Below are 26,406 nucleotides of genomic sequence, written 5' to 3'. Positions count from 1 at the left end.
ATAGGAGGTATTTCGATTTGTACCAAATGTTTGTAACGCTCATATCGTAAGCGAAATTTATCGTCATATGTATACATATCTTGAATTGAGACTTTGATCCTTATATTTTGTCAAGAAGCAGGTCATTTTGAGCTGTATAGATTATAGATTGATAGATCTGCTAGGGTATTCAGAGCTTCGGCCGAAAAGCCACCGTGCCTTTCCTGCTCTGTCTGGAGCAACTGCAGTTACCGTTGCTTCTTACAGCGAATGCAATGCTAATTGTGGGAATGCAAGTGTTTTGTTTTCGCTGATCTTTCGCCATTGGGGTTAGGGAATCTAAGCTGCAATAGAATCTTTGCAAAAACTGGAGGAGGTTTACTGGAGAAAAAACTACAATAGATGTACATATGTGCACAGGATCGAAAAAACTGTTAAATGTCTCGGTTGTTGTGAGAAGGAGCACCATCTCCACGTTCTTCCAAAGTACCATTGTTCTGGTCTTCCATCACGTTGTCGGGTGGCCCAGTTGAGGCCTCATCAAGATAATCGTGTTCGTCCCAGAACTCCCTTTCCATGTGCGCCTCCCGTTGTTCCATGCCCCTCTCAAAGTAATGTGCACCCAGATGGGGTGTGAAGAGATAAGGGTTCCGCCAAGGAAAAAGCATGGAACTACCACCGAAGCTCGTATCGGGAGAGTTTAAGCCAGGGCTCATAACAACATAGTGCCGGGGCCACGAATAAACCGTATGTCCCGCCGCATCTATGGTCCGACGCAGAGAGTTCCCTATATCGAAGGCCGAAAAGTACAGTGTGCGCAATTTCTGGAAGTTTCTCCGTTCTTCCGCACTCAAGGGCGAATCCCGTGCCATCGCCGACATCACATTACGGAGTATACCCACAACGGTAGTAATGCACTCCAGAAGTCGCTGCCTGTGGGAGGCGATGTGCAGCCTGTAGTCCGTAGACTCCGGTTCTCTTGGAAAGGGATGGGCCAGCAGCTCACGCACATAGTCCAGAATGGGCAGCAGCACAGGAGCAGAACCGTCAACGGCGAGTGGTCCCATCAAAGCTGCCGGTGGTGTGGGCGGGACAGCGACAGCCTGTAGGTCCCCGACCTGACGCGGTTCAATGCGGATAAGGGCATTATCCGGACGTGCCTGAGGTCGATTCACGGCTAAAAAGGATTTTACTTAGATGATGTGACCTGACCACTTACCTGCTCTTCAGCCACATGGGGTAGTACCTCCCCAGCTAATCTTGGGATTGACATTGTTTAATTTCGATTTACTAAAAATTTGTTTGTTGAAAACAATTTTTGATACTACAAATGTTTGATGAATTTTTCCAAATTTCTGATGTGGTTTCACAAGGAGTGAGAGTGGAAGTGAGGTCAAATGAAATGTTAAACTAAATGACAATTCCTCAACGAAACTGAGGAAATGACAAATGACATAGAAATCTTAATACTTCCAGTAACAAACATTACCCCAAAACGATAACTCGAACTGAATCCATAGAACCCCATACAGATATAGAGACAGAGACCAACTGGACGGCACTATGACCAGTATATTGAATGGCAGCTCAAGGGCTTCGCAGGGTCAAGTCGTTTTCAAACACGATTTTCCACCGGTGGGTTTCTTTCCCCTGCCACCGGCGGAGCCGCATCTCTGTCGCGATGCCTATCTCAAGGCGTTGCTGGCGCCCTATGAGAGTATACCCGAGGACGAAAGCAATGTGACTGAAGAAGATTGGATACCGACAAAAGGTCTTTTCGCTACGAAGAAACTCGACTTCGAGTATATGATGATAAGTACACGCCGAACCACAAAGGTACGGCCCACGACATATCAACGACCGTCGGGAATTAGTGAGACCACGAAGACCGCGGCCGTCGACATAAACGCACTGGTCAAGGCCCGCTCGAAAAAGATTTTGGAAGGATTGACCAACTCCTCCATCAACTATCTACTGGAGAAGTTCATTAAGAAGATTGTCATCATGCGATTCGTTCCACCAAAGGGAACCAATCCATCAAAAACCATTTTTGGTTGGTCCTGTCGTGAATATTACGAGCGTTTTAAAAAAAATGAGGACACCATGTATTTGGATGCCTTGGTGTTTGGCAAAACCGAAAAGCAACTGGATGCTCTCAAGTTTTTTGTCGATCTGGGAGAGATTATTCGTCTGATAATATCTTTGAAGGAAGATTTGATAGCGAATCGTGATTTGTGCCAGGGCTTTATGGCTTTGTTGCGGTGAGTCTGGAAATGATATATATTTACCTACATATATTATAGATTTATTGCTTTTTGCCCGACAGAGACATTAAAGTTGATATAATGGAGGTACTGGCCAAACCATATGAGGCCATGAATACCGAGCACGATAATATCGTCTTGGAACTCATCAAGATTAGGCAGGGCAAGGCCGCCGATCCGCAATCGATTTCAAAACGTCGAGCGCTAAAAAAGGAACAGGAACTTTTTACTGATTGTGAGTGTTTCATCGTCACGTAGATTCCAATAATACTTGGGATTGTTTATTATATAGACAAGTATCCTATTGAGACACGGTACCAGATTAATTGGGCCCGCGACAAGGTGGAGCAGAAGTATACTGAAGATGCAATTAAAGAAAAGGTTTGTTCAACACGAAATGGAATTTCTTTTGATTATACGATTATTAAGAACAAGAGAACTAAGCTCTATAAGGTATTTTGTTTCCACACTCCACAATATATATTATTTCAAATGACAGCTTACCCGCATGTCATTTCATGCCGATGAAAATAGATTGCAATAATTAACCAATTTAAGTCCCACATTCACATTATTACTAATATAAATATATATGGGACCACAAATTACTACCGTTTCAATTGACCTTATAAAAATCCAATAATTCAACTTTGGATCTAATTTTCAGCGTTTCTCATGTAAGAGATTGGTCCGTTCTACGTTCTAGGCCAAGCTTCATATTGTTGTCTCTTTTCCTAACTAAATAAAATAAATAAAAAAAAATCTTGAGCAAACTCAAACAAAATCACCTTATCATATATCCATAGGCGATGCAAGATGAGCTGGACAAACTCCAAGAGCTGACTAAGACGGATACCAATGTATGGAGGTCTGCTTACATAAAGTACTCGACATTGATCGAAGAGTACAAGAAACGCATCAATTTAATGCAGGATGCCTACGATGAGGACATGGAGAGTGCCGAGAATGACGTTCAGTTCACGCTGAACAAGTTGAACAAGTGCAAGGACGATCTGAAGACTTATCAGGAGAAGGTTCAAATGTTTCATGTGAAAATCGCAGAGACGCGCGCAAAAATAGCCATAGAAGAGCAGGAAGAATTGGAAAAACTTCGAAAGGTAGCTATATGTCTTTATCTTTTTGAACTTTAATCTAAAAAAAAAACCACACGCATCCGCAGCTGGAGGAAAAAGCAGCGAGAAAGAGTAGCATGAAGGAAAAAGCCAAAGGCAAAGGCAAAGAAACGAAGAAAAAGTAAAAAAAAAAAAAAAACCTCGGAAATGATTATACCCTAAACAAAGCAGGGACCAAAGCTATAAAGATTTCTTAGGTTATTACTGTTGGGTTTGTAATATAAATATCTAAAATTAAAAAGGGAAAGGAAAGCATGAAAAAAAGGAATCATCTCGGAGATGACTATATACCGACAGGCAAAGCAAAGATGGAACCGGAAATATGTTCGAGGGTAATATTTAAACATTCTTTAATTCAGCTATAAATTATTTCTGTATCATTTTTGCAGGAAGCTGTCAGAATATGTGTGTCGAAAGGGACCAAAGGATGGTATTTTACCAAATAGTATATAGAAAGATCAGTTTATCATCTTTCTTTCAGTTTTAGTTAGTTTTACTGTTGGATTTTTCATAAAAATTTCCGGAAAAATGCGAAAATAATTTAACGAATTGTTATGTAACTGTTTACCTACAATAAAATTTATTAATTCCAGAAACTAAATTTGTATATAGATATATATTGTATATAGTTCTGTAATCTGTAATCAAATTTTTCTTTGCTTGTTCTGTATTTTTTTTTTTTTGACATAAAATAGTTTTTTGTTCTATATAGATCAATATCATTCTTCCCGGGTCGGTCTCTATCTCTGTCTTACGATCTAACACGTTTTGCCCTGTTTACAGCACTATCTCGATCTCACTAGTATATAGATATAGATATAGATACATCATATACGTTCACATATAACTACACTAGATACATATTTGTTTGTTTGCTTTGTTTTGTTTTTTTTTTTTGGAAGAATAGACTTCTTTAAGAAACGAAAACTTTATACAAATGGTTTATACACACACATCGAAATTAAGGGGGGGGGAGAAATTAGTCCAATAAACGATAACTAAAATTAGTAGCTAACACTAGAGTAAAGTAAAGTAAAGTCAATGGCTTAGGTCTAGGTTTAAACGATACAACTAGTTTTGCATAATATCAAAATGAAAACAGTTCACAAAGTCAACACATTTAAACTTATTACGTTCCAATTTGGTTACATCTCTCTCTTTACAAATTAATTATGATGAGTCGGGGGTCAAGAGGGGCATCCTCTAGTTGGGTCCATTCGCCGTGCGCAGTTTGGCGCGTACATTCAGATATTCGGGATTAACATACTGCCGATCCTCGGCCTCATCGGCATCCTGCTTCTGAGCCGCCGCCTCATGCTTCTGGGCCCGCTCCAAAATGACCCGTCCTAGCTCTCCCTTGAGGCCGGGTATGCCGCCCACCAGCTCCGCATCGGGGGAATGATGCTCGGCGGCCGCATGGCGCTCCTTCTGCTTGTCGTAGGCACGCTGGAGTTCCGATTTCTGGTTGAGCACACTCTTGCCACTGCAAAAAAATTTATAGAGATTAGAGAGTGTTGGAAAGGGATTCGATTCGTATAGATTTACTTACATTCTGGCATTGAATTTCAGCTCTCGATGCAGCTCCTTGCGATCGGTGTTCTCAATGCAGGGATTGATCAGCTTTTTGGGCAATATAAGGCCCTCGGAGTCGGTCTGTACGCCCGTTGGCGTAGCCGGTGGGGAGCTGCTCATCGACATCATTGTCGTTCCGGCCTCGTTCTCTGACTCCGCCGAACTGTGCCTGAATGCGGTATCTGAAAGCGAAAAGAGTTCCAGAGATTAATATGGTGAATGGACTCGGACTGTCGTTCTATAGCCACAGCTCTGGACAGTCTCTACTATCTCTGGGCACCCAAAGTTTAATTGCCACTTGGCCTTCCATAAATCAGTTCAGCCTGCTGCAACAATGCATACCACGTCGTACCACCACAAACAGACCACAAAAAAAAACACCAAACAAAAGACGTCTAAAGCGCAACGTCTTCAGCCGTTTATTAAGGTTAAATATTTCCTCTCATTCATGTCATTGTCAATTTGTTATTACAAAAAAAACAGCAGGCAAAAAAAAAACCAAACACAACAGCTCGAGAGCCGACAAGGCAGAAATTTTCTGTAAAACCGTAAAAAAAGAATGAAAGTTTTCTTCGGCGAGACGAAACACAGATACCCTTGCCGTTTGTAATACTTAGGGACTACGACAATGATAGATGATTATGTGTACACGCATGTATCTATTAGAGCATAAAAAAGTGTTTAAACAGCAGATAAAATAATCACATTCTGATGAGGTAATCCTTAAGAACCTTATTTTGCAACTTTCGCCATTTATGACATTTTCTGAATAAAAATATTACTTCGTTTCGTATCAAAAAGAATTATTGAGGGGTTTATTATTACGAATAATTGTTAAATTCCATTTCTATATCATTTTTATAAAGAAAAGTGAATAGAAATAGAAAAGCTGATCCAGAATCTATTGTATAAGAGCATAGTGTATGTTTAATCCCTTTTATTTTTCTATAAATTGCAGTTTATTACCTCAAAAATACTTCCTTTTGTGCAAACCACCTGAGTGTACCCTCCGAAAGGGTATAGTACGTCATGACCCACGTGAGTAGAGGGGACGGGGCACCCCACGAACAGAAACTCGATTCAAGTCAGCGGTAAAGTTCTTTCTTTTTTGTTATTTTCTTGTTCTTGTTTTTTTTTTCACTGATTCTTTTCTTTTCTTCGGTTCTGTTCAGTTTTTTTGTAAATTCTTTTCTGAGCCATCACCCAAGCAAACTTCTTTTGTTCACCCATCATATTAACCCACATTTGGGGCGGCAGTGCGAACTAGTTAGTCGCTGACGCTGTCGCAGTGGCAGTCACAGTGGCAGTGGCAACAGTCCATGGCCCAATGCCCAAAGCCCAAAACCTAAACTAGATTAATAGGCGATGATAAGGGACAAAGACAGAGAGGCAAAGCGCATAAAGAGGCAGACAAGAGAAGCCGTCGAAAGGGCAATGACATTGCTGAAAGCGCTTCGGGGGCGAAAGATGAACCAATATGCTGCAGATTGTAAGGGAACTCCAGCTCCAACTCCGTCAGAGCTGTGCCAAAACCAAGCTGTTGCAAGTGGAGTAGATCAGGTGGCATTGTGCCAGAAATTTAAATCTAACACATATAAATTAAGGGAGATACAAAATCAGAGATTAAAGGGATTTTGGATCGTGAATGTCTAAAACCAGACACTTCATTATTTAATTTGTTATCTTTTGGCTATCGATGTACATAATAGATTAAGGCCGAAAAAATTCTTCCGTTTACTTGATTTTTATATGGAATAAATTAAGAACTCAAATGAAGAAATGTCTTCATATCATCGTAACCAATCAAGAAACATTTCGTTTCATGTTTTGTGTACCACTTAATTTCCTCCAATATCAAAAGAACCTTCTGTAATGACTCAATTCATGGAACAACAATAAACTGAACAAATTCCGTATATCTCAAGCGTTTCCCTCCTCCAATCAAAAGACATTTCAATTGTTAAACTAGTTCACACGAATCGGGTATCGGGCATCGCCAAGATCACCAAGAGGGGGTTAACCAAAGGGTAAATTGCGATCTCCACATCTCCATCACCATCATCATCCCAACTCAAAGTTCACATTCGACAATCAATCAATCAAATTTCATCAGAGTCATTTCAGGCAATTCCAACAAATTATAGTTCATTCATTCGTTCATTATTCCGCATTGTTTTCAGCATTTGAACAACGAAATCTCTTGTTTGGCGGCTGGTTAATGACCCTGAAAACCCGAAACTTTAACCTTTAACATCTGTCGCGAGACCCTAATAACGAAATGTGCACTATGCTAATTATTTCATGTCCCATTCAAGCGATACATGTGACCCAATCGGAAATCGTATGCAAATCCATATTGATTGATTTTTCTAGTTTTTTTCAAATGGAAATTTGCATTCGCCGGGCAACTCTCTGCATTATGGATTTGCATTTACAGCGCTGGCTGTCTGGGCCCTTTACTGTCTAAGGATTGACCCAATGGAGTGCTTAGTTTCCGCAGAAAAAAGACAGAGATTGTGGCTGAAGATTGGTATACCCTTGGAAAATGGCCAAAAGATATTTGAATTTGATTATATTTTACATTTATAGCCTATAAAATCTTTGTCTCTTGAGTTTTATTCAGAGATCTTTATAAGCAGAAAGGTTACCCCACTGAAAGTGGAGTTTAAACTAAATCCGTAAAGGTTGTCCTTTATCATAAAACTCTATTCTCTTAGGTTCAATGTAAGATAGATGTAAGGACATTTATAACACTACAAAAATAATATTAAACCAATTGTTTGTAGTTAGTACTTAGTAAATGTATCTAGTGCAATACGAACCAATAAAAAACAAACACTTGTCTTAGAAAGAGGATTTCTAGATCTAATGCTGATCCATGGAGGATCTATAAAAATTTTCCACTTAAACTTAGCAAGCAAAAAAAACAATCTCAACAAAAGTGAAGCGGAAACGCGTACACATAGGGCTATATCCGCCAAACTACTGATCTCTAAAAACTCTGCAAGTGCCTAGAATGCCCCAATGGGAGTGTATTTTTCTATCACTTGCGGGCAGTCCGCCAGCGGGGGCTCTGCCTGGGGCTGGCTTCACTTCACTTATGGTGTCCATCGTCGCCCCAACAAGTTTTCACTTGCGCAATCGAGTGGTTCGACTGGCTGTTTAGTTTAGCCAACAAACATGGGCCCCCCATCCACAGGCATCCCCATCTCCAGAGCCCAGGCCGTGTTAGAAAATTGTGCGCGACTTGCTTCCATGTGGGTTAATGAGGTGGGGTGGAGGTGCCCATGTGCACTCGCTGTTGGTGTATTTCCTCGTCTGGGTCCGAGTTTGGCTATGAAATTAACGCAAATGAAATAAACGAAAGAGGCGCTCTATAAGGGACCCGAACCCAGCCCTACGAAAGCCCACACTCCACTACACTCCACTCATGCTAATTATATGCAATTTGTTTTCACCAAGTGACCCCCAGACTATGGCACATACTCGTACAATAAATCAAGCCAACATTAGAGACGACTGCATTGTGTGTACAATTTATGATAGGCAAAAAGAGGCTCTGAAATATGATCAAGTGCCCGGCCCAGTACTGGGTAAATGAAAGTTTTCTACTACAGAATCGAGTGGAAACTCCATTCGCATAACCGGGTTAAGGGCTCAACAAGGCATGACAGTCGTACAGTTAAAAACTTAAACGTGAACCATTGTCGTGAGAGGTTAACTAGCGCCCAACCACATGATATTCATCCGAGGGCATTGGGGCAACTTTTCTTTGGGTCTGTGTGTCGCCAAAAGACACGGGGTGGGGGGTTTCACTTTCCATTGTACACTTTATGCATGTGTCTCTGTCAAGAAATATAATGTGTCTTTGTTTAGAACTCAATCGAAAACAGTTAAGGGACAGTGGCAGACGAATGCGGGATGCGGGCAGGGTACAGGGTGCTTCAAGTACATATTTACTCTAGATCTCTGATATATCCAAGTATGTAGATGTCAATGAAGATTGATAGATGGACACGTCGTGCACACGCCGTGTATGTTGGTTTTGCTATTCTCGGTCATTCTTTTGGGCCCTTTTCGCTTGTGCATGTCGAGCATCTGTGTTCCGAGTCATGTGAAACCGAGGAGAGCAGTTGATAGCAAGGATGTGACTCCCACTGCTTTCAGCCGACTCTTGTTTCTGGCTGTTACATAAGTACAACATTTAAAAGAATTAGATATACCCCTGTACCGACTGAAACTATTCTACATTTATCAACGAAACTTTGCAGTCAAACTCCGCATCCCAAAACCCATCATCGTCAAACGGACAGACAAATCCCAGAAACTTTAAAGCAGTTCAACCTTATCAACCGTACGTGTGTCCATTTGTCGTTCACATAAGCCACACATTTTCCACACTTTCCATCTAGATTTGGCCGCACTTCAGGCACTTAATCATCTCACACCTTACAATGCCATAAAAGAATGCCAGATTTCACTCTTTTCCGACGCTTTTTGCGTTTGCTGATTCGAAGACAACTTACGAATTGTTTGAATAGAACCATGAATTAATGCATGAATGTGTGAATGTGTGAAGGGACTTCTGATTCGACTCACTTTCAAAGACCGACATGCGGCTCATAATGCTCGTGGAGATATTCGGTGTTGGTCGCTGCATCTTTGGTTGTGTTGAGTTTCGATTTTTTACTTCGATTTGTGTTAGAGATTTTTCACTTAAAGATTTACTCGACACTGAGCTGACACTATAGAAACATTTTCCGATTTTCAAACTGCAGAATCGATGGTTGCTATGTTTTCTTGAATGCCTACCGTTGCTGCTCTTTTGTGTCTCACATCTTATTAGCACAGTTCTTTGCACACATCACACATCAGGGCGCCTTTGGCTTTGCCTTTCGCTTTCGACCTGTGTTCTTATCAACGCAACAAACGGCTAAAAACTGTGAGCAGAGCAGCGAAATGCTTGTAACCGGACCCCTGCAATCGATTGCTGTGTTGCCTCTGCCACTGCCACACTATGTCGCTGTGGCTGCTGCCGCTGCTGCTGCTGCTGTAGCTGCTGCAACTTTGTGCAGAGTGCAACGCCAACACGTAACGCGTTTGGCTTTTTTGCTATTTTAGGCTTCCTCATTTGCAGCCACTATGTATCCCCATCCCAAACAAGGGGTTGCTTTGGGGACTACTGGACTTGCATAAGCCAAACAGCTGACCCAGATATGTACACGACGCATACGTATACGAATACGTATACGTAATGGCAACCAAAATGGATTAGAAAATCCTTCTTCTGAAAGTGAAAGCTCTCTTTTGTTCTCTCTGCCATCAACAGAAGCCACAGAATATCGTGTGGCAGATATAACAATACCCACACATATGTATATGGCACTTTGGGCCTTGACCTGACCCCCGCACGCGCTGCTGCATATGCTTCTGCACGGCAGAAGGACACCTACAGCCCCCACCCACCCACACACACACACACAGCATCCGTCGCATCCATCTCGCTCCCTCTCTGTGTGCCGTTTGAGCTTTTCCGGAATCTGTAGGGGCGGCACCTGCTCTTTGTGTGAGCATCCTACCTCCCTCTAAAGAGCGCCACACTGCTGGCTGCTGTTTCCTGCCTCCTGTTCGCCTGGTGCTAATTGGCTCCATGGAGAAAATGGCCGCTCCACACACAAAAACACCAACAAAAACGCGGAAAACGCCGAGAGACCAGCACCTCGCCTCCCCCCAGGAGGCTGGGCATGGACTTCCTTACTCAAGATGCCAGCCAAGACGTGGAGCAACTTCTTGGAGGAGCAGCCTATCCTGCAGGAGAAAAACATACTCCAAAAGAGGTGGCGGGGGGAGTGGTCGGTAGCTGGGTTGGAGTGCCGCCACCCAGTTCGAAGGGGCGGGCTTTTGGAGCCCGCCATTCAACAACTCTAACTCAAATACTCCGCCTCAAATGAACCGGCGAGCAGCAAGCGGCAGCAGGCAGCCTGCATGCCGCACGGCAGCAGGAGCAACAGGAGTCGTCGCTGCCTTCAAACGGGAGCAATGACGTCAGCAATAAGGACCTGCCTGCCGTCCGTCTGGCAGGAGAGCGCACGCCGTACGCTGAAAGAGAGACAAACAGAGAGAGAGCGGGAGAGAGATTAAGCACCAAAGCAAAGAAGCTTTAAACGAAAGCTCTCCTACCTTTGGCGCTCTCGCTCTCGTTGCCTCTCCCCCTCTCTCTATATCTCTCCCTGTCTGATAAACCCTCTGACGTCATAGCCGAACATCGACCCTTGGATCTCTCTCTTTCACTCTCTCTCGCTCTTAGTAGTATCTCTGGCATTTTGTGCGAAAAACATCAATAAATAGATTTCCCTGATTTTTCAACAGGATAGCAGAAATGGTAGACAAAACCCCAAACGGAACCAACAATCGCAAAAATGTCTCCGACCCCCGCACACACACACCCTAAGGCCCTTACCCTACATCATGCATAAACATTTCCCCCCCTCAAGAGTCAGACGACGACGACGATGCTCTTGTGGTCGTTGGGGGCTCGTCAGGTGTCGTCTTTTTGTCGAGGGGGCGCCGGGAGGTTAACTTTGGGGCAACATAATCATCAGCTGTTCCTTCAAGGGGGTGGCCAGGGGGATGTAGAATACTTGGGGGTTGAGGGATGGGCTGGAATCCAGAGGGGAGCGAACTCCCTAAAGTAAGGGTTTGGGGATACAGGAATATGAAGGGTCCGTTTTGGTTTGAGGCGAGACTCCTCTGGGGGTTAGGGGGTAGAGTGTTTTACTTAGAACTAGGTGTTCTGATAGCGTAGAGAGGAGGCTCTTTTCAGGGCTGACGGGTGTTTTTGTGTTACAAAATGTCCCGACTTAGCGTATGACATTAGGGGTCCTACGCTCGTACAGGTCTTGGGCGGCCTGACAGGATTTCACTAGGTTACACTAGAAAGCCTTCTGCTAAGGGTTGATACACAAGAGATGAGCGTAAAATAGAACGATCGAGCATCTGAAAAACAAACAAGTGTAAGGAATTGGTTTTTCATTATTGTTATTAGATCTTGAGGGTCCCCAGGTCTGAGGGTCTTCGCAGTGTTAAGGATGGATGTCTTACGGACACTCTCGTTAAATTAAGGAGCTCACTACTCTACTAAGGGTTATAGTCTGTGGGAACTCCAATACAGCTAATGGGCTTATGCCCTACTATGGGGTTGTATAGACCAAGGGCGACTGCCTGTGGGTTAGGGGGTTGCCTTGGCCGACTACTCTCAGGGTAGGGCTTTGAATTTTGCATAGTTTCATTTCGTCTAGCCACAAAAACACAAACGAAATGGGGGGTTGGCTTTTGCTAAGTACGCATATCATCTGGTTGCTTGGCAAATATTCGTAGAGTGTGTGTCTAGACCAAATATTTACGCCGCCAGAACGGAAAACAGATCAATAAATAAACCAACAATTGAAAGTGCCTGCTGTCTCAGCGGAAAGCTACAAGAATTTTGTGTGCTTTTGTAATTATTCCTCTTTTTGTTCTCCCTTTTGATTGCTCTACGAGGAAAGTATTCTGAATACTGAAAATTGAAGCCACATAATCAATCATAGTTTTACAAAATTTCAATAAAAACCGATAAGAATTCTTGTTGGAAACTTTAGTTTTCTTTTGTTTAAAACTTGGTTTTGTGATCCAACTTTTGTGGGGAAACTTTGTGTGGCTTTGGCCAAAGTTTAACTTTCAATCAAACTTTTGTTTTAATCTTTTAGGTCATTGTTTTTTTTGCTTTATTGAAGCATCTGCAAAAGTGGTGGACTCGATAAAGGATGACCATCTTCATTCAACCATCTACCTTTGAAGAGGGAAGCAGGGTCAAATACATTCTTATGTATGTACATGGAAATACAATCCAGTTTTTATATCCCGCTCACTACCCCAGATGGCGCCACTAAGAGACGAAGAGAGAGAGAGACAGAGGGGGATTGCGAGTGCGTGGCAATGGAGTAAGCTATGACCGATTTTCCTTTAATACATAATTTATTTATACCTAATTTAAGCCCCAATTATACTTGCTAAGTATAAGTTTCTTCTACAAATGTGTACGTTCAACATTCTCTAATTGCTTTCCCCGAACCGTTCGCACTTATGTCATGGATCCTAAGTAATTGTGGATTGTCTAATCATCTCTCCTCCAGCCATTGCCCTCCTCAAATGTTTCCCTTGAAGGTTCTTTGAGGGCCTTCGACTCGTTGTAGGCGCGTGTTAGTCATAGAAATTTTATATTTACTATTTATTTGTGTTTGCCCCATTCGACTGGTGTTTGTCTGTCGCCCCCAAGAACAAAAGGGAGGCCGCCGCTGCCACACGCAATCCAAAGTATTTCCTATCATCTACCTACCTTTTCCTCTCCATTTCCCGCTTGTATGTAGGTTTTCCGTAGGAATTCCTACATTTGTTATACCCTTGTCGTGATACAATGATTTGACGAAATGTTTTGCAAAAAATAAAAAGAAATACCTGCATGAAAGTTTCCAAAAACCATTCAAAATTATTGGAGCCCTGATGTGATCACTATATCATGTTAGAATCGATAGAAAAGAAGGATCTGCTTTCTAAAGATAACTCCATAGAGCTGTCATATAATATTTTTTTACTTCAAAGTTTATATAAATCAGTTTCCTATATCATATAATAGATCTTTCAGGGTATCCACCTTCGGCCTATGAAACTATTCTTTTTTCTTTTTTTTCAATTTTAATGGCGTGCCAGAATTTATTGGCCCCGTTTAGTCGTTGTGAGCCCTCCGCTCATTATATTCTGTGGCAGCGAAACCTGGTTGAGTGACTCATGAAATTAGCTAATCTGTCCCTCCCCTCCTGTCAGTGCCCGTGCAACACACCACCCACTCCCTGCCTTCTGGTGATGGTGGTGCCCCTGTTTGTGGTCAATCACCCAGCGGGAGATGCAACCACAGGAAGTCGGGAGTCGCGAGTCGGGAGAGTCGCCAGCAAAAAGCATTCGGCAATGTAAGTCATTCGGTGCTGCAAAGTGGCTTACCGGCTTTCACTCTTTCACTCCAGAGCCCCATCCCCAGTCCCCAGTCCCATCAGCTACTTCCCTCTGTGGCCCCCCTGCCCCCCTGTCATTTCAGCCCCTCATTCAGCCATTCATTCATTCAGAGCCACTAATTTTCCGCGTCGACATCGTTTGTCGTCTTGTACGCGCTTTTAATAACAATTTTCAGTTTAATTTGTGTGCGTGGTTTTTTTATTTTTATTTTTTAAGTATTCGTGAAATTTTGATACCCTTACAGAGGGTAGTTCCTGTTTCGATAGAGGTTTTGTAATGCACAGACGGAAGGGTAAGAGATCTTATGAGCGAACAGATTTTCTATGGGGCTTATATTTTCTTTTTCCAGATATTTAAAAAGAATTACCTAAAATTACATAAATATATAGATATAAAATGTTATTCAAATGGGAAAAATTCACATATGTACGCAGGAAAACTGTTAAAAGACATCTTCATATTTTATACGAAATCCCATGACATTTTATTGCCTCATCTCTTAACCCAGTAATCGTCTCTGTGTTTTCCAATATCTCATATCTTGAAAATCATATTTGGAAACATGTTTTTCGCATTTTAATGCATGCTCCTCCCTCCCCCGAAAAACGTGAAAGAGTATATAATAAGCGTCTTATATAACCCGTACTAAGTCTTAATGCATTTCAGTATATTTTGCTTTGGTTAGGCCCCGGTCTTGACAAGTGCCAGTGGAGACCAGTGAAGACCAGTGGACAGAAATCCGACGAAACAAAAACCGGACAGAGGATTACAAAGTCCAAAAACCGAAAAAACAGTTCAAATTGCGCAATGGGAAAGCCATTCGACATGGGGAACGGCGGCCCCTAATGGAGTACTGGGAATAAACGGGGAGAAACTAAAACTAACTCAAAACTGACCTTTCCACGAAGAGCCAGAGGCATGCAACACACTGGCTGTGGCCCCAAGAGCGATTCCAAGAAAACAAAAACGCCACACAGAAAACATTTATTTCTAAAATGGAATATTTTTCGCTGCCTGCCTGCCGCGGCCGATCTGTTTATAAAACAAAAAAATACAGAAAACCGAGAGTCAGCAAGCGGCACATGTGGCATTCCACATACGATTCGACATAAACATAAACAATTCTGGCAACGAGAATATTTTTGTGAACAATAAACAGAAAATTTGTAGGTTTATAGTTCCAAAAGAGGGGCAAATGGGTTTGGGTTTGGGGGTAGAGAGAAGTCCATTAAGAGAATTTCGTAATCGAAATCCCGCATCGAGCTAATCAAGCCCGAAACACACACAAAAATGCTGATGCGGGTGCAAAACGCTTATCAACGAGAACCCCAACAACAATCAGAATAATACTCCCCCTGCCACAGCAATAAGTTTTAATAAAATTTTATTTTATGATTGCTCTTTTCGTACTTGAACTTTATGAAAAGCATTTGGCTTTGAGTCTAGTAAAATTATCTCTAAGCAGATTATATTTTAGGCAAATATTTGGCCATGAATGAGCATAACGAATGCCCCACCCAGACGTCAGTGTCAGATAAAAAGATTTTTTTTCGGTGGTTTATCTGTTGTATTTGAAAATCATAAAAAAAGAGCGAGCGAAACTATAAGCAAACTCTTGGCTCTTTTTCCACAAAATGTCTAAAGTTTTGAATGAGTTTTGTTAATATCATAAAATTTTATGCTATTCTCATTGAAACAAATTTTGGGTGATTTATTCTGTGTGTGTTTTTTGTTTGTTATGAGGCTAATGGAGCACATCAAAATTGCTAGTTTATGGAGGCCATATAATGGGATTCTCAATGATTTAACAGTGTACAGAACGCACTGCAATGAGTTTGAGAAAATACTTGAAGCACCGACTCAGAAGATGTTCTTCTATGTACATTTTGTGTAATTTCGAACAGATAATGGATGGTGATATCCAAGTTTTGGATATATGGACAGATGCCCATGGCCTTCAATTTTCTTTTTTAGATCGGGAATATTTAAATTTTTTAGGAAATACAACCATTATATCTTTCAGACATATAATAGAGAGATTATAGTTTTTAATGTTCTTCTTATGTGAATATTCTTAAAGTTTTATTTAAAAACATTCTAGATCTTAGAACGTATATTACTGTAGATAAATATAATCTAACAACAATTTGATCAGAAATCGAAAAGAAATCTTTGAGTAAGATTCTTTAAATAGCCAATACATCATGCCAACGGATTTTATTCTTAAAAATTTCAGGCACGAATTTATAAGAAATTTGAGGAATATTGCATGCACGTCAAATTTTGCAAATCATTAAATTTTAATGGGTTCTCCTGCCATTTATGGTAGGGTTACACTATTTGTTGTTGCCTTTCGATCTTTGTGATTAAAGAAGACCGTTTTTTCACATATCTATAGATATCAATCTTTGCTGCTCTCAGATTTATGACTAATCAAATCCACTCAATTTCATCAGAAAACACAAAGAATATCTTTGTGTAAAAAACTCATAAAAGGTAGCTTTCATTGCATGACATCATTCATTAAGAATTCAATCATAAATCAGTGGCCAAAAATATTTAATTTCACTCTTAAAGTGTTCCGTCGCTAATCAGATCTTTATAAAGATTAAATTCTCAAAGAATTCCATCCAAAATCACAGCTCTATAGATCTAGTTTTATTCTTTATTCAGTCATAAAACTTAAGCAATTTAATGAAGAATTCAACCATGAATAGAAACTGAATTTATGGCTTAATTGGAGGCTCGTTAAATTTGAATGCCTCTGCTGTCGTTTATTGAAACGGTTGGGGGGCGAGAGAGCCTCATAAAAATGATTAGTTAATATTCATTCGACATAAGGCAAGAGCCATGCCGCCTCCCCGAAGACCCCATTTGAAATATTTCACACAAGAAATGGCTTAAACCATAATGCGTGTAAATGAGCATTACAACAAAACGCGGCGGCCTTGACGAGCCGAAAACAACCAACAAACATCAAATTAGCCAATCAAACAAACAAAAAACAAAAAACGTGCAACAGTCGACGAGGAATAACCAGAAAACACACATTTCACGCGCTCGCAGACAATAATCATTTGAAAAAGGCAAAATACAGCATTTATATAACTCGAAGAAATTGCAGCACTTAACAAATAAAATTACACACACACACAGATTGCAACCGACAAAAAAAAAACAATTAAATGAACCACAAAAGAAACAAAAACAATAGCTGTCTTTCACTCTTCTTTCGGCGGGCAAAAATAAACTCCATTGCGGATCGATTTGATATCGCGGTTTAAGAAACAGAAATCAATCAGTGCCGGAAACGGAACGGAACGGCAGCCAGCACAGGAATCAGAGAAAGGGGAACCAATCTGCATACAAGATTTATGGAGAAGTCGTAATTCTAGCAAACATTTAACAGCAGTCGAACTCCTGTAAATCGCAATAAATTCATTAATGCCATTTATGTACAATAAATTCAACGAAAAATATTAGATACGTTTCCACTTTACCGCATTCTTTTGTACATAGTTTTTCCATTAGAAAATCCAAAAATAACTTTTAAAATAAACACCTGTCAATTCCTTTCTTTAATTTCAATAAAATACCAAAACAAAATGTATTTATATTTAGTAGTTTTTCTTAACAACACAACTTCCCGAATTCGTTTGGTCTTTCAACTGTGTCACGCTAAAATCTCTAGAGATTGTAAAGTGCTTTACTTTTAAAATGCTATAAATTTAGAAAGAAATCACTTTTGTGTTTATTTAGAGAGTTTTTCGATTATGAAAAGTTGATTCAATCAAATTTATAGATTGCATTTGTTCTATAATTGAAGGTTTCCTCAATATCAAAGTCTTACTTTTTTCCATCTCGCAATGAAATCTCTTGCTCGCTGACGTCACACCTTAAATTGCTAGAGAAACACTCTCTCACTCGCTCGCTCTCTCTGTGGCAATCGCATGCAACAAGTTCCTTCACGTTGAAATATCCAAAATGTTCACAGGAAATCATCAAAAAGTGCAGCACGAAGTCGAAATCGAAAAAACAGTATTAGTCGCCACTGCTCTGCTCTGCTCTGCTCTCTCTTTTCAGCTCTCTCCCACACAAACAGAGTTGGGGTGTCGCGTGCGTGTGTGTTTGTGTCTTGCTGCTCGCCCTCTGCTCTCCTGCTTTGAAACAGGGCATATGCTCATTTAGGGTGAAGCGCTAATAGAAGGTGCTCTTGAACAGAGACCACACAGAGAGTGAGAGTGTGATGGCTCGGAGGGAGTGAAAGAGTGTCTCGTACAATATTTAATGTGACTCAAGGAGTGGGGAATATCGCACCTTTTATTAACACACCTTGCTTTGAGTGGCGCTGCCCTCTGCTCTTGACTCTCTGCTGCTGGCGCTCGCTGCCCTCTGCTCTTGACTCTCTGCTGCTCTGTGAGCCTCGCGTCATTGCACTCGTTCGCTTTTGCGGGGTGGGACAAGAGAGACAGCAACAGCCTTCGGCTCGACACACACACAAGCACACCATCGCACTCATTGCTTATTTACTTGGATGCCATGCCCCCCAACCATCTGCCCAAATTGGGGTGTTGCTGCAAATGCGTGCGGGGTGGCAAACGGCATTAGGGGGTGGGAGAGGGGGAAAAACGAAAGCGCCGCCAGTCACCACAAAATATTGGTGGTGGCTTTTGGGGTCTCTCCTTTGCACAGTGTGGAGCAGCCGCCCGATAATCTAATGACCACTTTTAATGCAATTAACACCCACTGTACAAGTGGCAAGTGCAGTGCGAGGCATAACGGTTGCAGTAAACTGTGAATTTTGTGGGAATACTGCTACGTTTTGACCGCAGTGGAAAATCACACTCATGCATGGGTGTTTCAGAATTTTCTTCCGGTTTATTTCTTTAATCAAATAATACCGATTCAACTTTAAACCATCAAAAACCCATTATTATTTACAGCGTTTAGGGGGCACATTACATCTGTAAATAGAAATCTCCATGATTTCCAACGATTTCTTTGGTTCGACCTATGGAAGCTGAACTCTATTATTTTATTACAAAAATCAGCAAAGTGTAACTTTGATCAGCCTTGAATGAATCAGACAATCACTCATTTCCATACCACACTACTTCATGGTGTAACCAATTTCCATAGTCAATGCCTTCGACACACTGTGACTGTGACTGTGACTCTGACTGTGACTGACGACGACGACCGCAAGAAAAACAAAGGCGGACGAAGTCGAGGGAGAAGAAGTAGTAGAAGACAATTCGACTGTTGACGCCGCCTCGGTTGAAAAGTCAAAGTCAAATGCAAGACATAATAAAAAAAAAACAGCAAAAAAAACAAAGTACAACTGCGAAAACAACGAGAAACAATAATACCCTCGTAGCTGGAAAGGAAAACAAGTTTTCACTTTTATATTTTGTGAGTTACTCGGGTTGCGCGCCTCCTCCGATGGGGCTGGGGCTGGAGCTGGGGTTGGGGTTGGGGCTAGTGCTGTTGTTGCTGTTGCTGTTGCTGGTGGCATTCATTTCCAAACGCGATTCAATTGCATTTCGCTGTTGTTTCATAGTGGGTCTGTCGCTTGGGCGAAAACTGTGGCCATAATGATGAATTGCATAAGCCGGAATCGTAATTACAATCACTGACTACGAGTACAGGCGACTAATATATGTACGTGTATCTTCCTCTCCCATGCCACACAGTTGTTGCTCATCCGCTTTTGGGCAAAATAATGCAAGCGCCAGTAGATCAGGCTTTCCAGTGCACTCACTCTAGCTCTTACGAGGCGGTCTCTCTACACTTTTCTTCTTCAGGTGTATTTATTTGAGTTTAAATTTTAATAGGAAAAGGCATTAGATATTCATTCAATACTCTCCCTATCTCAAGTTACTCTCCACTAACACACCTCACCAGGAGCCGAAATACCGGGGGCCTCTCTCACTCTCTTCATTCAGGAGCCGCTCAAGCCTTGGGCTTATCAACCTACCGAACCACTACACGGCACAAACTCTACACAAAACATGACCATATATGGCGACAAACACTGCCACACACAACAAATGGCTATTTGCGGTCTCACAACAAAAATGCGATGATTACGTATCAAGCACATGGCCGACAACGGCTGCCCCTCCTTATTCGCACTCCCCACGATACAATTATTTCACTCCCTCCCCCGCCTCTCAAGGCAACAGTCAAAAAAAAAGAAGAAAAACTTTTCATTCATTCACTCGACGCCTGATTTGACGGCGGTCTTTACATGCTCCCATTTTACTCTAGGGAAGAGAAAGGGTATTGTCAACTGTGGCTTTGAGTTGGGTGTCTGGAAATCGGAATTTGATGGGATTATAATAGACAAAGAGATCTAGAAGGTGGTTTTATGACATACATAGATATCTAAGAGCATTCCGTATCTTTCCTAGAGTGGTCTCTATGTCTTTTCCCAATTCTAGAACTTTTTATCCATATTTAGCAAAGATATGCATTGCCTTGGAAGACCTTTTTAAGACCTTAATCCAAGTCATTCATAGAAGATTATTTGGAGAACACCTGCACTGAACTTTTAATCTCAATCAACACGATAAGGTCTAGTATGCTGGAATATGGGTTAAGTTTGATAGGCTTATCTTCCAGAGTCGTCTATAGTGCTTCACATGTACATATTCCCGTAAATGTTAGGGTACATCTATTTAGACTTTTACCCATTTGGATTTACTTTTCGTTCTTGTTTCCATTGATTGCTCAGTTTTTTGTGTGGCCTTGCTATAGTTTTTTTTTTGCAAATCTAATCCAGAAATGGGAAGCAGAAACACCAGAAATGGGAATGAATGAATGCTTGTGTGCTCCAATGGCATTTACATATGTACATGTGCTTTGCTATGCTATGTAGTTGACCTAATCGTAATTTGAGCAAACAAAGCACTTAAGCAAATGGAAATACATTCACATTGTATGCATGCGCCTATTCGTATAAATAACAATTGCGATAATATAAAATGTTTTACAATTCCCATAGGGGAAATTTAAATCAATTTCATTGTCTAGTTCAAGTTATTATAGAAACATCTGTTGAATTGCTTCATGTTTTGTGGGATTTACAAATTACGCCCCCATTTCAGTCTTTTGATTAAAATTGTATTATGCGATAAATTTAATTCGAATAAATAAGTGTTCAAGAATAAGTTCAAGTTAACTTCAAAAAACAACTGTGAATCTTTAAATAGACTTAAGCTACAATTCCTTATTTCATTTGAATTCTTTTATAATAAAAACATCTGTTCAAAGTTGACTTTTAAACCTTCAAAATTTAAACGATTGTAACTTTTTAGTTTTATTCTTGTATAAAAACATCTGGTAACTTTTGGGTTTTGAGGAATTTCGCGTTACCCAAAAATTTTAACTGTATATATTTGAATCCAATCCGGTATATTTTGCATCCAAGTTTGTCATAAAACCATCTGTTGTCTAAGATCGCAAAATTATGCTAAACTATCAACTGATATTGCACTTTTTTTTGTGGAATAAAATTACATCAAAAATGTTGAATTTTTTAAATTTTCAGCTCCTTTTATGCATTAAATTCCACCTCCATTTTTTGGGGAATTCAAAGCATGAACAAATTTCACTCTGTACTTAAAAATTCATGTGCCAGAAGCTTTGGGGCTGGTCCATCAATCAAGCGGAGATTAATAGCCGGCAATCAGGTCTACCATTTTGGGGGACAGACTCCCCCACATTTGGTAACCATCCGGACACTTTATCAATCATTAACCAAGCCAACCCAAATGGCCAACAACCATGTGATATGCAGAGGACGGACTGGAGGTTAATAATCCGAAAAAAACACCAATTGTACAGTAATTAGAAATTCATTGATAAAAATATACATAAGAATGGAAGAGATATGAGCTGATTGGGATACGAGTGGAGCGAAAGCCGAGTGAGTTAATCGAAAGGGCTCGGTGATGCCTGGATGCCAGGCCATTCCAGACCAGGGCTCTTTCACTCGAACCAATACACTTGCATGGGGGCGAGTGAGAAAAACGAGCGAATGAGCATGCTAATCACGAACACGACGAAACAAGCACAACAAAACGAAAAGAACGGTACACGTACATATACCGTACACTCGAATACAAACACACACAGAGAAGAAACTCGATTGGGGAACAACTGGACGGAGGCGGTGCTCTGCTCTCCTCTCTCTGCTGCTGCTGCCTGCTGTTTTGCTTGCTGCCCTTTGCTTGGCGCCTGTTCAAATAAGTTTCAAATTTTGACAAATAAAACCATGGTTTTGTAATTTACGAGCGTTATTTTCATAATGATTGAGTGGCATGGCCAGGCCGCCCAGTCAGGGTCGGGAGAGTTGAGTGGAGTTCACACGCGTCGCCGAGAAAAGGGAACGAGAGAGATGAGAACCAGACCAAAGGACCACTACACGACTACTGTGGTACTTTTATACCCTTGCAGAGGAGGGTACTATTCTTTCGGACTAGATGTTTTTAGGCAGAAGTAAGAATAATCCAAGGAAATGTTGCCAATTCCAGTTTAATATCGATCCTTCGAGCAGATCTCCAAAAAAACTTAAAATTTATACGAAATGCATTTGAAAGGGTATCAAATTCATCAAACCACCAAACCTTTCGTTCTTATTTATCCTTTGCTTCTTTTTCTCACTCAGCCGCAATAAAAACGGGATTATGTACGAGTATGTTGTATTTGTCTTGCGAGTATACAGAGAGATATGCGAAAGAGAGAGAAAGAGAGAGCAAAGTCGGGAGTAGGGAGCCCTTTTTGCTGCTGGTGTTGTTTGTTGTTGTTGGTAGGGGGTTGCTTCGGTTGCAGGCAGCAGGATGGAGAGAGGGGAAAAGTATGCAGAAGCCAGAGATGCGAAGAGGGGCGTAAAAAGGATGCAGGCTTCAGAATGAAGAGAATGAAGGGTGCAGCAGCAGCCTGTCGAATAGCGAGGCGTGCCGACGGCTGCACATTGAACGGAGAAGGGGTAACGGGGAACGTCTCCTAAAGAAGCTGCAACAACGACGGGACACTGTCTAGACGTTTGATTACCGGGGCGCAGCAGAGAGTCGCAAGCAGCAGACGTTGCCCCGCACAGTGTGCCCCAAGCTGCCATTTAATCTGTGCAATGGGGATGGGGTCTCGCCTCTAATCATAATTGCCCGATTTCTTATACCATTTTATTGGTTTTTTTCGGGCTGGGCTTGGACTTGCGAACGTCTCATAAAGTGTTCTCTTATCAGCTTTTACTTTCACATGCAGTGCACACGATGACGACATGGCGTGGTATATGGCAGATAATGGTATAAGTGTCAACACAGGCAGGCCAGACAATTGGGGAGGAAAATACTTTGTGGCATGGTTGAGTACTAAATGTGGCGACTATAGGGAATTCCTTGTTCAACCCGTTTTGGAACCTTTAAGGAATGGGAAACTCTTCAAAAATCTGGTTTGAAACAGGAAATCTCTTCTCACTCCGTTTAAGGATTGTTAGGATAATCTTTTTTCTGTTCTGTATTTTCAAGAAGTGTGGAATTATTAGATCAATCCGGTTTAAAGAAGAAAAGCCTATTAAGAAGCATTAGAAAATAAGAACAAATATATTTGAATATCGTTTTCAAGCACTTTGGCATTCTCTAATAATTACATATTTTACGAAAAATGCTCAAACCTCATTATTCAGCATCATGCTTCTTGGTTTCTCAACAAACTGTGATCTTTCCATCATTCAGGTTTTTGCAATTCCTAAGAAATAAAAATGCCTGGTTCAAGCCGGTTTCCAAAACAAAGTTCTGCCTAAAATCGCATTCCATTTCGCCACACACGATCAATTCTCAAGGTAATTCGATCAAGATCCCCGCCAGTCGCATAAACAGGAAAAAAAAAGGCACGTAATCTCGTTCGGGGTTGCTGGAAATCTCGGCCTTTTTCTACCTGACTTCATTCGACATTTCTTCCAATTTCGTCACAGTGCATTAATCAGCATTGTGTTACCCCATTGTTTCGCTATTTTTTCCAAACACAATCCAATCCCATAAGTAATGCCTGGTATTTCCTCATGGAAGTGCAGCTGATTATATGGGCCTTGGGAATTACTCAATTTTTGTGTGCAACACCAACCACTGTGCAGCATTTTCAGGAGCGCTGTCGCCAGTCAAGGACTCGGGATGTCGTCTGTGCACACTCAATTTTATATTTTTTTTTACACTCTTTCTGCTTTGCCAAAGGTCAAAACGGCGCAAATCAAAAACCCTGAATAGGAGCCTTGACTTTTGCACTTTGCCAAATGTTTTTGCCCGGAGGCCATTGAATAAACGAACGGAACAGGGCGGGAATATGGAAGAAGCTTCAAATGTATGGACTTTCGGATAGAAGGATGGGGTGTACGGATAAATTGAAGTTTCGATAGATGGAAAGGTCGTACGGTTGAAGGGATAGACGGACGTATGGGTGGAGAGACTAATAGCTGGAGGATAGGATAGGGCCCATAATTGAAAAACCATTGGAAAAACTCACCACAGAGCCCAAATGCTTCAAGTGTTTGGCTCCTCTCCGCCTCCCTTTTGTGCTCTGGTGGATAAAATAAATTGCGATGGGTGGAAGGGAGAGATACTCGAATGGAATTCCTGCGCTCTCTCTTGCTGATGTTTTGATTTGTTTTCCCGTTTTTGTTGTGGCTGTTTGTCCTCTCAGCTGCTTCTGATGCTGTCCTGCTCCAACTTCCCGCTGTTTGTAGCTGTTTTTTTTTTCGCAGCTTCTGCTTCCAGATTCTGCTTTTTCCTTAACCTCGCTGCTCCAGGGCTCTGCTCAGCTTCTGCGTTTTTCTTCTTTTCAGGTTCTCCTTCTGCACAGCTTCTCTTCGTCTTTATTGCCTGTTGTTGGTTGTTGCTTTACCCTATTGGTCTTCTCTGTGTTTTTATTGTTTTTGTGTAATACTTCTCTCGCTTTTGGCGCGCAATATTTTCGTGTCTCCCTCTCACACGCTGTTCTGCTTGTTGTTGCTGTTGTTGCAAATGCAATATTTTTCCAGCACACGCGAAACCGTTTTGTTTTCGTTGTTGTTGCAGTGATTGTTGTTTGTTGCTATTGCAATAATTTGCATTTCACGTTTCGCAGCATCGACGCCGACACGCACACACACAGAGAGACACAAAACAACAATCGGAGGAAGCTGTTGTTGTTGTTGGCGGGCGTCTTTTGCTTCCCCAAGATGCTGATGGTGGAGCTTGCGAATATTATTTTTGTTGATTTTTGTGACTTTTGATTTCTGTTGACGAAATCACAATTAAAACACGCAATATTTGAAACAATAAGAGAAATGTGTTTTTTTTTTGGCCACAACGATTTGCCCGCGTGTTTTCAAAATTGTCGTCCACCTGTCTTGTCTAAACGTAAACAATCGACTGTGTGCGCGTTTTAACGAGATTCGATTTTATTTGATAATATTGTAAATAGTTTTTTTTTTTGGCTCAAATAGCAATATAATTTGTGGCGTATCAACGGAATTTTCTGAAGTCAGAAAAAAATTCGAGACGGTAGCAGAGCTTGAGAAACACGAGATTTATATTCGTCTCCACAATATTTACATTCTGCTTTAAAATTTTTTACATCGCGACTGCACGCCAACAGAGAGAGACACAAAAAACAACAATGTTGATGTTGGCGGGCGTCCATTTCCATTTAGCAACATGTTTGTGTATGGAATGAGACTCATTGTTGCAAGAGCGAAACTGCGGCGAACTGCGGCGAATTCAAATTCGATTTAAAAAAAACGACCAATTCCTCATATTCTTTGTTCCGTCGACTATTACCAGCTAAATAGAACATTTAGACATGCCCTTTCAATTTAATACGATTGATGAATCAATTCTATACATGATTGGTCTATTCGAAATACTTGCATTTATTGGATTATAACATTGAAAAGGAAATTAATAGATTGATGAAATTGACAAAAATACCATTTAGCACTAAAAAACACCACATGGGAGCGCGGCGAAAACCAGTTTCTACAGTATGACCCTCAGAACAGCACTGAAATATACGGTCTCATTTGAAAAATATACCGAGTGGTGCGCGCCAAATCTAACTTTTTTGAATGTGAGCGACAAGGATTTAAATGTTGTCAACCGGGCCTTTATCTATATATTTATCATTAATCGTATTAAATTATGTGGGCATTTAATACGATTAATGAATCAATTTTCTACTTAACTGGCCAGTTTTTAGTCCATTCTTTTATTGTATTTTGACTAAACAAGGTTTAGGCAAAATAGTTCAACAAAAAAAAAGTTGCAATGTTGCTGGTATTTGAATTCATGATGCGTGTATATGCCTTTGTACACCCTATTTCATAAATTTTATATGAAGATGAAACGTAATTTATAAAGACCTTCTCTCAAATTGAC

At 41.1% G+C, this 26,406-nt stretch overlaps 3 protein-coding genes across 4 annotated transcripts; 1 reads left to right on the top strand and 2 right to left on the bottom strand.

The window, feature by feature from the left end:
- Positions 1–336: 336 nt before the first annotated feature.
- Positions 337–1,288, bottom strand: LOC6589113. Its single transcript, XM_002015196.2, has 2 exons — positions 1,199–1,288; positions 337–1,139 (listed from the first exon to the last, which is right to left on the bottom strand). Exons 1-2 carry the CDS (start codon positions 1,250–1,252, stop codon positions 414–416), a joined length of 780 nt encoding a protein of 259 aa, XP_002015232.1. The 5' UTR covers positions 1,253–1,288; the 3' UTR covers positions 337–413.
- Positions 1,289–1,437: 149 nt separating this feature from the next.
- Positions 1,438–3,947, top strand: LOC6589114. The gene is made up of 6 exons (XM_026988715.1): positions 1,438–2,240; positions 2,306–2,478; positions 2,536–2,624; positions 3,050–3,361; positions 3,424–3,708; positions 3,766–3,947. Exons 1-5 carry the CDS (start codon positions 1,543–1,545, stop codon positions 3,499–3,501), a joined length of 1,350 nt encoding a protein of 449 aa, XP_026844516.1. The 5' UTR covers positions 1,438–1,542; the 3' UTR covers positions 3,502–3,708; positions 3,766–3,947.
- Positions 3,948–3,977: 30 nt separating this feature from the next.
- LOC6589115 (protein FAM107B) lies at positions 3,978–25,427 on the bottom strand. Of its 2 annotated transcripts, none has more exons than XM_026988716.1 (3): positions 24,515–25,427; positions 4,926–5,130; positions 3,978–4,859 (listed from the first exon to the last, which is right to left on the bottom strand). In XM_026988716.1, exons 2-3 carry the CDS (start codon positions 5,075–5,077, stop codon positions 4,580–4,582), a joined length of 432 nt encoding a protein of 143 aa, XP_026844517.1. In that variant the 5' UTR covers positions 5,078–5,130; positions 24,515–25,427; the 3' UTR covers positions 3,978–4,579. The 2 variants fall into 2 exon arrangements, with proteins under 2 accessions (XP_026844517.1, XP_002015234.1); XM_002015198.2 differs by lacking the exon at positions 24,515–25,427 and adding an exon at positions 9,548–9,876.
- Positions 25,428–26,406: the final 979 nt, after the last annotated feature.

This window comes from Drosophila persimilis, unplaced genomic scaffold (genome assembly GCF_003286085.1).
Source record: "Drosophila persimilis strain 14011-0111.01,24,50 unplaced genomic scaffold, DperRS2 tig00000191-arrow-pilon, whole genome shotgun sequence".
NCBI lineage: Eukaryota > Metazoa > Arthropoda > Insecta > Diptera > Drosophilidae > Drosophila > Drosophila persimilis.
This window is presented reverse-complemented; position numbering and strand designations above follow the sequence as displayed.

Bases quoted from the DNA above. Each gene is read 5' to 3' on its own strand.
- LOC6589115 (XM_002015198.2), bottom strand. From the start codon at position 9,608: ATGCAGCGACCAACACCGAATATCTCCACGAGCATTATGAGCCGCATG. The intron at 5,131-9,547 runs GTGAGTCGAATC...TTTCGCTTTCAG, and splicing joins CCGCATGTCGGTCTTTGAAA to ATACCGCATTCAGGCACAGT. The intron at 4,860-4,925 runs GTAAGTAAATCT...ATTTTTTTGCAG, and splicing joins CTGAAATTCAATGCCAGAAT to TGGCAAGAGTGTGCTCAACC.
- LOC6589113 (XM_002015196.2), bottom strand. From the start codon at position 1,252: ATGTCAATCCCAAGATTAGCTGGGGAGGTACTACCCCATGTGGCTGAA. The intron at 1,140-1,198 runs GTAAGTGGTCAG...AATCGACCTCAG, and splicing joins CCCATGTGGCTGAAGAGCAG to GCACGTCCGGATAATGCCCT.
- LOC6589114 (XM_026988715.1), top strand. From the start codon at position 1,543: ATGACCAGTATATTGAATGGCAGCTCAAGGGCTTCGCAGGGTCAAGTC. The intron at 2,241-2,305 runs GTGAGTCTGGAA...TTTGCCCGACAG, and splicing joins GGCTTTATGGCTTTGTTGCG to AGACATTAAAGTTGATATAA. The intron at 2,625-3,049 runs GTTTGTTCAACA...ATATATCCATAG, and splicing joins AAGATGCAATTAAAGAAAAG to GCGATGCAAGATGAGCTGGA.